At 37.0% G+C, this 14544-nt stretch overlaps 1 protein-coding gene across 7 annotated transcripts in view; it reads right to left on the reverse strand.

Annotated features, from left to right (window-relative positions):
- TRPM7 (transient receptor potential cation channel subfamily M member 7) overlaps positions 1-14544 on the reverse strand; it is a 113921-nt gene that overhangs the window by 23997 nt on the left and 75380 nt on the right. For 3 of the 7 annotated variants that reach the window (XM_070054170.1, XM_070054167.1, XM_070054171.1), the window contains 8 exons: positions 12625-12799; positions 10717-10843; positions 9226-9410; positions 8388-8520; positions 5352-6067; positions 4143-4244; positions 3084-3151; positions 875-934 (listed from right to left, as the gene is read on the reverse strand). In XM_070054170.1, coding sequence (XP_069910271.1) covers positions 875-934; positions 3084-3151; positions 4143-4244; positions 5352-6067; positions 8388-8520; positions 9226-9410; positions 10717-10843; positions 12625-12799 — 1566 coding nt within the window. The remainder of the gene's footprint in view (positions 1-874; positions 935-3083; positions 3152-4142; positions 4245-5351; positions 6068-8387; positions 8521-9225; positions 9411-10716; positions 10844-12624; positions 12800-14544) is intronic. The other 4 variants (XM_070054172.1, XM_017348018.3, XM_070054169.1 and 1 more) reach the window with 3 other exon arrangements.

Raw genomic sequence — 14544 nt, forward strand, 5'->3', positions numbered from 1 at the left:
TTTTATGTGGACATTTTTCTAGGAAGGTTTATTAGATTTTTAAAGGGGTTTATAACCCATACATGGTCAAGAACTCAAGATATCCAACCATCATAAAATGGAGCCCATAGATATTCTCAGTTTATTTCCTCTAAGTAAATTACTCAAACTGTTTAATTCAAAACATAGTCACCACCTTTCTGCTAACTCAGAGAAATTTATACTTCTTGCTTTCATCAGAAATTGATCTACTTAAAATTTGCAACACAATTCTCTTTTACCATTAAAAGGAGAAATAGTGATGCTTTATCCTGTCCCATTAAAAAATGCAGCTTCACCCTAAACTTTACAATGTACATCAAATGCTTTGCAACAGCCAAAAGATGCCACTAGAATGCAGTGATACAATAATTTACATACAGGAAAAAATGTTAAGAAAATTTATAAAGTATCTCCAGATTATGAGTAACTTTAATGAAGATACACATATCACTATATACTTATAAAATCTATATCAGTTAAAACCTGTTGAAGAAAAACCCTACATAGAATAGCATGTGTCACATCACAATAATCACAAAATCAACTCCAGTTGAGAGGAACTTGTTTTTCTTACTTCTTATCACTTTTTCGTATTTCTTTCTCTTTTCATCATCAATTGTCAGCCAGGGAAAATTAAATGCAGTCAACTTATGTATTTATATCTGTCTTTCCAAATCATTAAACATAATCGAAAATTCAGATCTTTAGAAGTAGGCCACAGAATTAAAGTGATTAAAAAACCGTGCAAATGACAGTGTTATGATAGGTTCACTGAACTTACACATACTTCTCCAACTAATGGACATGTACATTTTAAGCTTTCTGACTCCCATATATATTAAAGAGACTTTACCTGATGTTTAGGCATCTCTGAATACTCCATAATCATGTTTCTTACATCATTCTGCTGTTCCTATTTGAAGTAAAAATCATACAACTACTTTAAACTTAAAGGCAAACATGAAAAAAAAAAGCTCCATGTAATTATCACATCTCAATTTCCAAATAATCATCAAATAAATTCTAAGTAACAACATCTAGCTAACAGCCACTAAATTAATCAATTCAATGCAATACTTTAATCAGAACACGGACTACTAGAAAATAGAAATGCTGGTGCCAGTGCTGTGGCGTAGCACACAGGTAGGTAAACCTGTGGCCTGTGAAGCCTGCATCCCATACGGGTACCAGTCTGAGACCCAGGTGCTCCACTTCCAGTCCAGCTTCCTGCTAATGTGCTTGGGAAAGCAGCTGAAGGTGGCCCAAGGGCTTGGGCCCCTGAACACACGTGGGAGACCTGGAAGAAGCTCTGGCTTCTGGCTTTGGCCTCACACAGCCCTGGCCATTGCAGCCATTTGGGGGAGTGAACCAGCAGATGGAAGATTTCTCTCTTTCCCTCTCTCTCTCTTTGTAACTCTACCTTTCCAATAAATAAGTAAAATCTTAAAAAAAAAAAAAAAAAAAAAAGGCAAAAACGCTTGGAACACTGAAGTCAGAAAGTGTATCTTTAGATTTAAATTAATTTAAGTACTAGTTTATTGCAATAATTAACACTGGGACCCACTGTCTCCTTATAACTCTGCCTTTCAAATATAATAAATAAAAAATAAATAATAATGCAAATGTCATCAAAATGCATGAGTGCATTGTTATATGTAAGATAATATACAAAATGGCCCAATAGCAATTATATAATTAACTTTAGATCACATGAAAATCAATTGTTCATAGAAACTCATGTCATTATCATTTTCTTTGCTTTAGCTTTAGGAAAAATTGTTTTCATTTTGTCATTGATTCCTACAATATAAGCTCTCTAAGGCATAGAGAAGCTTAATCCTTTCCTAGGTTTTAATTATTTTAATGATCTTAATTATCTACATTATTACCTGGAAGGTACTGAATAGTTACAGATATTCATGAAAGCAAGCTAGAAAATAAAAGTAATTTTTAGGCAGGAAACCGACATTCTTGCCATTTTTTAAAACTTATATAATGTGGGGCCGGTGCTGTGGTGCAGCAGGTTAACCCCCTGGCCTGAAGTGCGGGCATCCCACATGCTGATTCTAGTCCCAGCTGCTCCTCTTCCAATCCAGCTCTCTGCTATAGCCTGGGGAAGCAGTAGAAGATGGCCCAAGTCCCTGTGCCCCTGCACCCACGTGGTAGACCTGGAAGAAGCTCCTGGCTCCTGGATTTGGATCGGTGCAGCTCCGGCTGTTGCAGCCATCTGGGCAGTGAACCAGTGGATGGAGGACCTCTCTCTCTGTCCCTACCTCTGTCTGTAACTCTGTCTTTCAAATAAATAAAATCTTAAAAACACACACACACACACACACACACACACACACTTATATAATGTGGCTGGCACTATGGCATAGAAGGTTAAATCTCCACCTGGGATGCCGGCATCCCATATGGGCGCTGGTTCGAGTCTCTCACTGTTCACTTCTGAACCAACTCCCTGCTAATGCTCCTTGGAAAGCAGTGGAAGATGGCCCTGTACCCACATGCTCCCAACTCAGAAGTTGCTCCTGGTTTCAGATAAGCCCAGCTCCAGCCTTTGTGGCCATTTGGGGAGTGAATCAGTGCATGGAAGATCTCTCTCTTTCTCTCCTTCTCTGTATATTTCCCTGTCTTTCAAATAAATAAATAAATCTTAAAAAAAAATTTACCAAACATTTTTTCAATGTCTTGTACTTGTATATTATATACAACTTTTTATTGCTAGACAACAGAATCATATTCTAATAAGCTTTTGGGCCTAGGAAAAGAATTGAACTATTTAGTTAATAGAAAGCATAAAGGGATAAGCATTTTAAAAAGAAATGTTGAATGGGTTACATTTTCATATTTTAGTTAACTTTAAAATGCAAGCTATTTGTACATTATTTCAGGTTTCTTCTGTTTTTTTCAAAGTAGGTATAGTGTCAAATCTGATTATGTTGATGAGGGTCTCTGCTGAAGCTATATTTCTACTGAAAAAATGTTTAATTCTATTTTGAAATAAACATCAAATTAGTGAAATAAAGTTGAACTGTCTTGTTATAGTAAGATATACTTACAGATAGTAATTCTTTTATCTTGTTTGATGTTTCTTTAAACCTCTGCAAATCCATACTATCTCTGTGTCCTGAAAAATAAAAGGTTGTAATAAAAAATTTTGGATATTCCTAAACCTGAAAAATAATGAAAACACCAGACACCTATAAAAACAAGTGATCTGTTTTTAAAGTTTCAATTGCTTTTCAGTCTCCTTTAGCTCTTTTGATGAATAATATTGAAAATATTTGTCAAGACATTAGCGAAGATTTCTTCCGTTTAATATCACATCAAGACAATGGCATCCTAAAACATTTTACATAGGCTCATTAATATATTCTCAGAACAGTATTTTTGCTTGTTTTATAAAAGGCACAAAGTGTTAAAGATTAAGAAACCACTGATGGAAAAATTCAAATCTGAGGAGGCCAAGGACCTCATCCATAATTCTAAACATCTGCTAACCTTCAGAAACAATCACAACATTTCCTAAGAATTTTTTGTTAAAATACTTTTATCTCAGGCCGGTGCTGTGGCATAGAAGGTTAAACCTTGCCTGCAGTGCTAGCAGCCCATATGGGCACCGGTTGAGTCCCAGCTACTCTACTTCCCATCCTGCTCCCTGCTAATGCACCTGGGAAATTAGTGGAAGAAGGCCCAAGAACATATGCCCCTGCACCCAGGTGGGAGGCCCGGAAGTAGCTCTTGGCTCCTGGCTTCAGAATGGCCTAGCCCCTGCCATTGTGGCCATCTGGGGAGTAAACCAGCAGATAGAAGATGCCCGTCCCCCCATTTCTGCCTTTCAGATAAATAAAAATACTTTAATCTGTAATAATCTATCAGGAGACAACATTATATCCTTCAAAATAGAAGATTTAGCTAGCTCTGTGAAATGTTTCCTCTTCACTTATTCCTTCTACATGGCATACCATCTGGATATATAAATACAGTTATGCGCTGTATAATGTTTCTGTCAATGATGGACTATAAGTCAGTGGTCTCACAAGCTCAAAAAGTCCCTATTGCCTAGTGTTACCATACAACTCACATGTTGGTGGTGATATTGGTACAAAGAAACCTACTCAAGGGGTTGGCGCTGTGGTCTGTCGGGGTAAAGCCACAGCCTGCGGCATAGGCTTGAGTCCCAGCTGTTCCACTTCCGAGCCAGCTCCCTGCTAATGTACCTGGGAAAGCAGTGAAAGACAGCTCAAATCCTTGGGCCTCTGCACCCACATGGAAGACCTGAAAGAGGCTTCTGGCTCCTGCCTTCGGACTGGCCCAGATCTGGCCATTGTGGCCATCTAGGGAGTGAACTAACAGATGGAAGATCTCTCTTCCTCTCTCTGCCTCTCTCTCTCTGTGTAACTCTGCCTTTCAAATAAATAAATCATAAAAAAGAGAAACCTACTCAATGATGCACTGAAGACTTGATAATGACAATATATGAATGTTACTAGCTTATATATTTACTATACCACAGCTTCTATTGTTACTTCACAGTGTACTCCTACTTACTGAAAAAATGACCATAAAACAATACAGCTATGTTATACTAGTAGCAGCCTCATACATTTCATCAAGATGCCATGTCAAATGATTGACCTATACCATCTAGGTTTATTTAAGTATGCTCAAAGATGATACTCTATAACTGCCGAAATAACAAAATCTCCTAATGATGCATTTTTTCAGAACTCTCAGAACACACCCCCATCAAGGACACATGACTGTACTTAGTTCCCAAGGAGATACCTGGCTTCTATTCTCTATTTATTAGGCAAGTAAATAATTGTTTTCCTAATAATATAATTATCAGTAGCAATTGTCCTGAATTGCATAAAAAATTATATGATCTCCCTTATTTATAGAGTACTGTCCTTGTCTACTTGTTCCTAATTTCCCCTGTACCTTTCTATTGTTCCCCAGGGATTTAACAATCACTAAGCACTTAGGTTTTTTCAACAGAGATGATCAAATTCAACTGAAGATACTTAAATTACAAAGATAAAAGTCCACATAAGTTTTCCACATACAATTGTTAGTATAGTAAATAATACCAAAGAGGCATATGACTTTGTAACTTTTACAACCCAAATAAACCTATTTTCCCCACTACCAATTCCTTTTAAGTTATTTAGAACTATACTCTTATGAAAGAACAGTATACCTGTCACATAGTACTTGCTTTTATTAATTATCTAAAAACCATTTTTTTCCTTAGGTGATAACTTTAGTTCTAAGGTAAAAAGTAAGCAATATTGACAATACAAATAACAGTTCATTAAACTTACCTACAAATGCACCAAATTCTGTATTATCTCCTTCTGCAGCTTTAGAACAAATAGTTTCTTGATCTTTGGTTACACTTTCCAAGTGGCGTTTGCAACTTGGCTGGGATGGTGTACTAATAGAAAATTTGGTTGGTGGGGACGATAGATGTGGTGTACTATTAGATGAACTGCCTAATTTTTGATTTTTATTAAATATTTTTAAGATTTCTATGCCATGTCGTCTCTGTCGTAGTTCTGGAGGAGAAAGAGCACTTGGGAATAAGGCACCACAAGAGGAACCAGCCTCTGGAAAATTGAATTCTTTTTTCTGGGGTATTATAGGTAAATCTTGACCAAATATGTTATACTGAGGATCTTTTTCATCTTTCATAAAAATATTACAAAGAAAAGGATTATTATTTTCAATATCACCTTGGGGAAGAGAGGAGCTAAGTGTATTAGCAACACTGTGCTTTTTCCATAAAGAAGGTCTTACAGGACCATCATCCATAAGGTTTTGAGTCAAATGTTTGGAAATGCTCAATTCTCGTGTTATTTCATTATGAACTTTGCTAGCTTCTGAAGCTTTCTGGGCAGTGAGTGTCTTTAATGTATCTACTGTTAGGGCTGAAAGATCTTGTAAATGTCCAATTTGAGAATCTAATGACTGTAAAGATCTTTTTATGTAGTTGACTCGATCTCCAACTTCTTTAATCTGAATACACATCTGTTCCACTCTGTAAGGGAAAAACAGGCTTTCTGTAAATGCTAAAAAGTAATGTAGAAATTGTTTCTGTAGTCTCAATAAATTATGGTAAAAAGATTTTACATGCACTCAAACACCATAAACTGTAAAATAAAATATGGTTACTCTTTACAAGGCATGTCTTATGTTTAATAAAGAATCTAGGGGCTAGTGCTGTGGTGCAGTGGGTTAAGCTGCCGCCTGCAGTGCTAGCATCTTATATGGGCACTGGTTCAAATCCTGGCTGCTCCATTTCTGCTCTAGCTCTTTGCTAGTATGCCTGGGAAGGCAGTGGAAAATGGCCCCAGTGTGAGCCTCTGCATTTACGTGGGAGATCTGATCAAGCTCCTAGCTGCTGGCTGCAGCCTGGCCCAGCCAAGGGAGTGGCCATTTGGGGAGTGAACCAATAGCTGAAAGATCCCTCTTTCTGCCTCTTTCACTAATTCTGCCTTAAAAGAAGAAAGAAAGAATCTAGTGCTAATCCTATGATAAAAAGCAAGATTTCAAAAATATTTTTGTGGGGCGGGCATTGTGGCAGAGCAGGTTAAGCTCCTGCCTGTGAGACTAGTTCGTGTCTTGGCTACCCCACTTCAAATACAATTCCCTGCCAGTGTGCCTGGGAAAGCAACGAAGAGGGCCCCAGTCACTGCGGCCAACTGGGGAGTAAACCAGTGAACAGAAGATCTCTTTCTTTGTCTCTCTCTCTCTTTCACTTTGTCTTTAAAGCAAATGAATGTATCTTTTAAAAAAATTATTGAAAAGCCATCTTTAAAAAAATTTGAGGGGCCAGTGCTGTGGCATAGTGGGCAGGGCTGCCACCTGCGGCACTGGCATCCCATATGGGCACTGGTTTGTGTCCTGGCTGCTCTGCTTCTGGTCCAGCTCCCTGTTGGTAGCCTGGGAGAGCATTAAGATAGTGGCCTGGGTGCTTTGGCCCCTGTGCCCGTGTGGGAGATCTGGAAGAGGCTTGGGGGACCTGGAAGAGGCTCCTAGCTCTTGGCTTTGGATCAGCCCAGCTCCGGCCGTTGCAGCCATTTGGGGGGTGAATCAGCAGATGAAAACCTCTCTCTGTCTCTCCCTCTATCTGTCTGTAACTCTACATCTCAAATCAACAAAAATTCTACAAATAAATTTGTTCCACAGCCTATTTATTCCAACTTCCTCTCAAAAAATATGTATACTGGTACTTAGGCATAGATATACTATGATTGTAACTACACAAATACCATATAGTTCCAGAATGTAGCAAAGGCAATAGAAAGAAGACAAGCTTTCAAAAAGTGAGGACAGTTTCACTCCTCTCCCCTGAACAGCAAGGAACATTATTCTTCTCTGACATCTGTAACTAGGGTCAAAAATAATAAGTTTTGACTTACTGAGTTAGATGAAATACTGAAGACAAAGAATTGAACTGTCTTTTCAAAACACAATATGGCCGGCGCCGCGGCTTACTTTGCTAGTCCTCCGCCTGCAGCGCCGGCACCCCGGGTTCTAGTCCCGGTCGGGGAGCCGGATTCTGTCCCGGTTGCTCCTCTTGCAGTTCAGCTCTCTGCTGTGGCCCGGGAAGGCAGTGGAGGATGGCCCAAGTGATTGGGCCCTGCACCCGCATGGGAGACCAGGAGGAAGCACCTGGCTCCTGGCTTCAGATTGGCACCGTGTGCCGGCCGCTACGGCCATTTGGGGGGTGAACCAACGGAAAAAGGAAGACCTTTCTCTCTGTCTCTCTCTCTAACTCTGCCTGTCAAAAAAACCCAAAAAACAAAAAAACATAATATAAAATGATTACTAAACATTTTGTAAGACAAAACAAGTTGAGGAGCCGGCCAGTGCTGTGGCACAGTAGGTTAATCCTCTGCCTACGGCACTGGCATCCCATTTGGACTCTGGTTCTAGTCCCGGTTGTTCCTCTTCCAATCCAGCTCTCCGCTGTGGCCTGAGAAAACAGCAGAAGATGGCCCAAGTGCTTGGGCCCCTGCACCCACATGGGAGACCAGGAAGAAGCACCTGGCTCTTGGCTTTGGATCAGCACAGCTCCGACGGTTGCGGCGGCCATCTGGGGAGTGAACTAACGGAAGGAAGACCTCTCTCTCTGTTTCTCCCTCTCACTGTCTGTAACTCTACCTCTCAAATAAATACATAATAAAATCTTTAAAAACAAATAAGTTGAACAATGACCACACCTAAGACACATAATCAATATATAATATAAAACTATTACTTATTCAACAAAATTGAACATTGACTACACGCATAATAAACATAACAGAATCCTTTCTGACATATAATTAATTTCAGTGAAAGAGCTTTTGAACCTTTCAAAAGTGACACGAATTCTCTCTTCACTTCCAGAATGGAATTTGTCATCTTTTTCATTAAAATACATCTCAACACACTGTTCTTCAAAATCATGAAGTTTCTTTTGATCTTCTTCTGTTAGGAAAAGTTCTAAGAAAGAAAAAGGGGAAAAATGAATAAAGAGCTATCAAGCTATCAAACTTTAGCTCATGAGTTTTGTGATTTTTTTTATTTAGAGTGCTCAAGAATATATCCATCAACTACAATTTTTTTGTCTTTTCACTGCTGTGCTTCTAAAGCACTAGACAAGTAGCACTGTCTTCACTCACACTGCAATATGATATCATAATAATTTCAGATACTATCTTCCATTCTTCATTTTTTTTTAAGATTTTATTTTATTTATTCGAAAGGTAGAACTACACACAGAGAAAAAGACCCAGAGAGATCTTCCATCTGCAGATTCACTTTCCAAATGGCTGCAATAGTCAGACATGGGGCCAGGTTGGAGCTAGAAGCTGGAACTCCATCTGGGTCCCCCATGTAGGTTGCAGGAGCAATCTTCTGTTGTTTTCCCAGGCCCATTAGCAGGCAGCTGGATCAAAAGTGGAGCTGTCAGGACTCAAACTGGTGCTTAAATGCAATGCCAGTGTTGCAGGCACCAGGTTAACCAGCTGAGCCACACACTAGCCCCCCAAATAACTTTTATAGATATCATACTTCACCTAAAAATTTCCTTAGGTTTAGAAAACTTAATAAAAGGCTTGCAATAACACTAACCAATAAAATAAATTCGTAGCATTTAGTATAATATGAGAAGAGATAAAAAAATTTGTATTAATATATTTTACTTACTTGGTCCATCAGAAGTCTTATCTTTTTTTCTTCTTTTACATATACAGCAAAACAGAGAAACTATATGGCTAAGAATGATAAGTGGAGGAGGCAGAACTGGTTTCTCATGATAAGCCATAATAAAATGGTAACGCTGGTACTTCCATACAATATTGGAAATTGCTTTAACTTGTAAATACACATTGCTAAAATAACAGAGAATAAAAATAAATTCAGTTAATTGCATCTTAAAGTTTTAAACACTAAAAGCTTTGCCATAACTTTGTACTAAATAAGAACTCAAAAGAGTTCTTTACTTCCATAAACAAGACTAAAAATGAGAAACTGGTAAATACATAGCCACAAATAAAAGGCAAAAACCTGCCACTCTTGAGGACCATAAATATAGTCTCTGAGAAAAACGTGGAAAAAATATTTTTAAGATTTTAAAAATTATATACAAATGGTAAAAAGATAAAAAAAAAATAGTCCATCACAGTGGTAGTTAAGTAAATGCAAATAAAAACAAGTTTCTTATATTTACTATAAAACTCAAAACCATTAAAATGACAATACTGAAGGTTGGCGGGAAGTTAGGGACACAGGCCTATTTTTTTTCTTATGTGAAGTAAATTTTAAAATAGTCACAAAATTATAAAAACTATACTGGTATGTAATTCCCATCAACTTGTTAGACAATTAATTAAAGCAACATTTAACAAAATACTGTATTTGTAGCAAAACAGATACACTCAGCAATTCTTTAATTTTTAGCTCCCACATACAAGAGAGAACATGCAGTATTTATCTTTCTGTTACCAGATAAATAAATCTGCTAAAATAATAAATAAATAAATAAATCTAAAGAAAAAGAAAAAAATTTTAGTAAAAACTAAAAATAGAAATAGGATAGGCAGGAGGAAGAAGTGTAGGAGCGTGGGTATGGTAGGAAGAATCACTATGTTCCTAAAGTTGTATTTATGAAAGGTGAGAAGTTTGCATTCCTTAAATAAAAGGTTTTGGGGCCGGCACTGTGGCACAGTAGGTTAATCCTCCACCTGCAGCGCCAGCATCCCATATGGGTGCCGGTTCTAGTCCCAGCTGCCCCCCTTCCAGTACAGCTCTCTGCTATGGCCTGGGAAAGCAGCAGAAGATGGCCCAAATCCTTTGGCCCCTGCACCCGCATGGGAGACCTGGAAGAAGCACCTGGCTCCTGGCTTCAGATCAGCGCAGCTCTGGCCACTGCGGCCATCTGGGAAGTGAACCAATGTCTCTCTTTCTCACTGTCTATAACTCTACCTCTCAAATAAATAAAATCTTTAAAATAAATAAATAGGCTTAAAATATAGAACCCATCTGATTTAAAAAAACATATGCTATTTTAATCTTCCAAAGATTAATTCTGTAGTTTAAGCTTCAATAAAATTTTCGTAAATTCTGTACATTTCCTTCAAAATGAGTAGAAACTGTATAGTCAATCATTCACTGTAATAAGCAATCGAATGTACTTACTTGAAAAATGCAATAAGAAGATTAACCATAATGATATACTGTACAAAGAGGTAGACTGCTTGAAGAAATGGAGTCAACCATGTCCCAGGACCACAGATTTCCTTGACAACGGAATCATTTGCACACACTTCAGATAGAAAAACAAATTTTTTAGTATAGTATTTCACCAGTAATTGCTATTCATTTGTTTTTAAGCTTATTTGTTTACTATACTTAATGGAAGTCCTGATTACATACAACTCTGTTTCAAAGTACCCAGCAAAAATCTTTGGTCAGGAAATATAGAAACTCCAGCTTAAAAGTATTTTAGCACAGGAAGATTTTGTGAGAGATGTGTTATTTCTTTCACTACTCCATTCTGACAAGGTTACACATCTTATTTACCCTTTAAGGTAGGGTGTAGCCTGAGGAGCAATAAGGAGTGCAAAATTCTTGTGAGCAGCCACACCACAATATTTCTGTAAGAAAAACATCTGAACCTTCACAGTATGGTAGACTCACAGCAAACCTTAATTTACTAACATACAGATTACTGAAAAAAAAATAACATAAAGATTACTAAATTTATCTAAATATGTCTGAAGAGAACTGAAAGAGTAGCTAGTACTTCTCAAACACACTGTGATTGGATATGAATTCCTTACTTTCCATTACCCCTTGCATTAGTTTCCAAAGCCAAAATATAGCTGAATATAAATAAGGAAGGGAAAACCTTCAAAAATTATTAAATTATCTAGCCCCAATTAACTAAGGTAATATAAGAGTCAAAGTGTAAATAAAACAAAATTGTGCAAAAACATTAATGTTCTCTTTAAGAATTGGGTTGAAGAGGTGGTGGTTGTTGTTTTTTAGTTTATTCAGAGAATGTACTCACAAATTTTGATAGAAACCTGAAAATCTGTCAATCCTTGTAAAACTCAACATGCTGTAAACCCTACAGGATTTACACAAGATTATTATTTTTGTGATTAACACTCTGCTTGACTCTTCAGTATTTAATCCACCCATATTGGTCTATATGTTCTCATGGTAAATCCCACTCCCTTTACCTATAGTCCTTTTAGAGAGGGGAAGGCTAAAAGCAACTTGAGCTAATGAGATGAGGGGGAAAAAAAAAGGTTCAAAAAGGGATTTCTGGCCGGCGCTGAGGCTTGATAAGCTAATCCTCTGCCTGCAGCGCTGGCACCCCAGGTTCTAGTCCCAGTCAAGGCGCCGGATTCTGTCCCGGTTGCTCCTCTTGCATTCCAGCTCTCTGCTGTGGCCCAGGAGTTCAGTGGAGGATGGCCCAAGTACTTGGGCCCTGCAGCCACATGGGAGACCAGGAGGAAGCACCTGGCTCCTGGCTTTGGATCAGCACGGTGTGCTGGCCGCAGCGGCCATTGTTGGGGTGAACCAACAGAAAAGGAAGACCTTTCTCTTTGTCTCTCTCACTGTCCACTCTGCCTGTCAAAAAAAAGGGGGGCGGAATTTCTGCAAAAGTGAACCATGGTCAAAGTGTCTCTTTCCTCTGACTGCCAACAACAGTTTTATAATTATAAGGGAAACATGTACATATCAGAAAGCAGGACTACAGAGGAGTGGGATAAAAAAGAACAAGGGTACTTATTCATGAATTTATCCAGTCTGACGAACACTACAACTCTGAATTTTTTTGTTATGTGAGCTAATAAATATTCTTTATGTGTAAACCAGATTTCCATTATTTATAGCTAAAATAAATTCTAAAATATATATTTTCAATTATTTTTATGCTTCTTCTAGAGTTAACTAATGCTTTGTGTGGGGTTTAGGTTAGTAACAGTTTAATTGAAAATATGCAAATTATTATATAGCAATAGTAAAATAAAACAATTATTATAAAACAAAATAAAATAACCAAAAGATTAATTTTTACATATAAATCCTTACCATCAATTTCATATGCATAAACTTCACCAAAAATCATCCAGTATGGATGAAACACTATATCTTTAGCAAGAGTCCAAGATGGTGCTTCATAAGGATAAAGTATTGCCTTTCTGGGAACACCAAAACTAAGTAACACAAGAGCCATAATCACTACAATGTAGAACATATTGGCCACCTGTTAAAAAATGAACATTGTTAAAATATAATGAAACTTATATTCTACCATGAATTTTCATCTTTAAAAATGTCTCTGATATTCTAATAGGTAAATCCAAATATAGTCATTGAGGTTTTTTAAAAATTCTGAATAGCATTCAAGGAAAACTTGTCACTATATAAACATTAACATCAAAGAGATTATTTTAAAAAATAAACTTTGTGAGGCTGAGCAAGTCATGGGTTTCTTTATCTACATGCTGAATTGTATTAGTGGCTTAACTAGAGTATGAGGTATATGAAGAGTTTGAAAAAGTATACACAAGTGGGCAGATTTACGGAATCAATTTCCCTAAGTGTCCTTTCCTAGAGTTTTACTGTTCTTGTAATTGAAGTGCACTTTTTCTGATCTTGCTGGTATAATGGTCTCGCACTCATTTCACAAAACAAAGGCATACTTCCCACTTATCCTGATCCCTACCTGGTGCCTTGTTTGGGGGTATGAAAACATCCAGGGAGCCAAACAAAACAACAAATCAAATTAACAGTATGGAAACTGAAAAAATAAGTTCACCAATGTCTGAATAACAAACACTTGCTAGTCAGGTAGTCTGTCACTAACTTTAATTTCAACTAAACTGAAAATGATCTAAATCCTCTATAACCTAATAAGTCACTGAAAAATAAATTTTGCTGTTAAGTTACAATGTGAATTTTGACACCACTATGCAGGAATCCAAAGTATTAAAGAGAATCCCATTTTAATTTCTATCTTTAAGTCCTCTCTACTGATTTAGCTATACAACTTCTCAGTATTTGTATCTAAAAAAGTGAATGCTTTCTCACTCTCAACTCAACTGGAGAGAAAAATCCATGTAGACCAAGAGACTACCAAGAGACCACATTTATAATAAATTTGAACTCATCTGAATAAATATAAAGCAATAATTACAACAATGAATCGACCTGAAATTATTATGACATTTTTATATATTTTTTAAATGAGTATACAGTAACAGTTGAAATGGAAGGCAGGAATGTGAAAAGTGAAGGAAACAATAAGTATTCTAGACTGGATAGAATAATTTTATAGGGTTATAATATTGGAAAGAAAAGTTATACAGACAGCTAAGTCTTAAAATATCAATTCAAATGTAGGTCTTTGTGCTCTGTAGAGTCTTGACACTCTCCAAAATTCAATTTTCATATTGTAAAATCGTCAACTAATGCCTTCATCAAGCATTTCTGAGAAGGCAAAAGATTCATCAGACCATTTTTCATGCTATTTCATATACTTTAGAATCCAACTATCTATAATTAAAGGAAAAGTTCAAGTCAAATATTTAATATAAAACCCAAATCTGTACTGAAGTAACTGCAAATTATTCAACATCTAAGACTGGTGATTCAGACGCCTTAGATTTCACATCATTTCACATAAAGCCTGACAATTTTCCCTATAGTTGATATAAATTTAATTATTCTAAAATATCTGAATATGGTTTGCCCATACCATATCCAGTTTACATATATAATGTATAAGATGAAAGGCAGAAGTTTAGCATTTACCTAATTTTCATTAGGGTGGTATCCAAGATACAAAATGTGAAGGTTTCATTTTAAATATCTTCAGGCTTTTCTTTATTTAAGATTTATTTTATTTATTTATTTGTTTGACTGTCAGAGTTACAAAGAGAGAGATCATTTATCCGCTGGTTAACTCCCCAGATGCCCTCAATGGCTAGGGCTAGGCCAGGCCAAAGC

This window comes from Oryctolagus cuniculus, chromosome 12, assembly GCF_964237555.1.
Source record: "Oryctolagus cuniculus chromosome 12, mOryCun1.1, whole genome shotgun sequence".
NCBI classification, from domain to species: Eukaryota; Metazoa; Chordata; class Mammalia; order Lagomorpha; family Leporidae; genus Oryctolagus; species Oryctolagus cuniculus.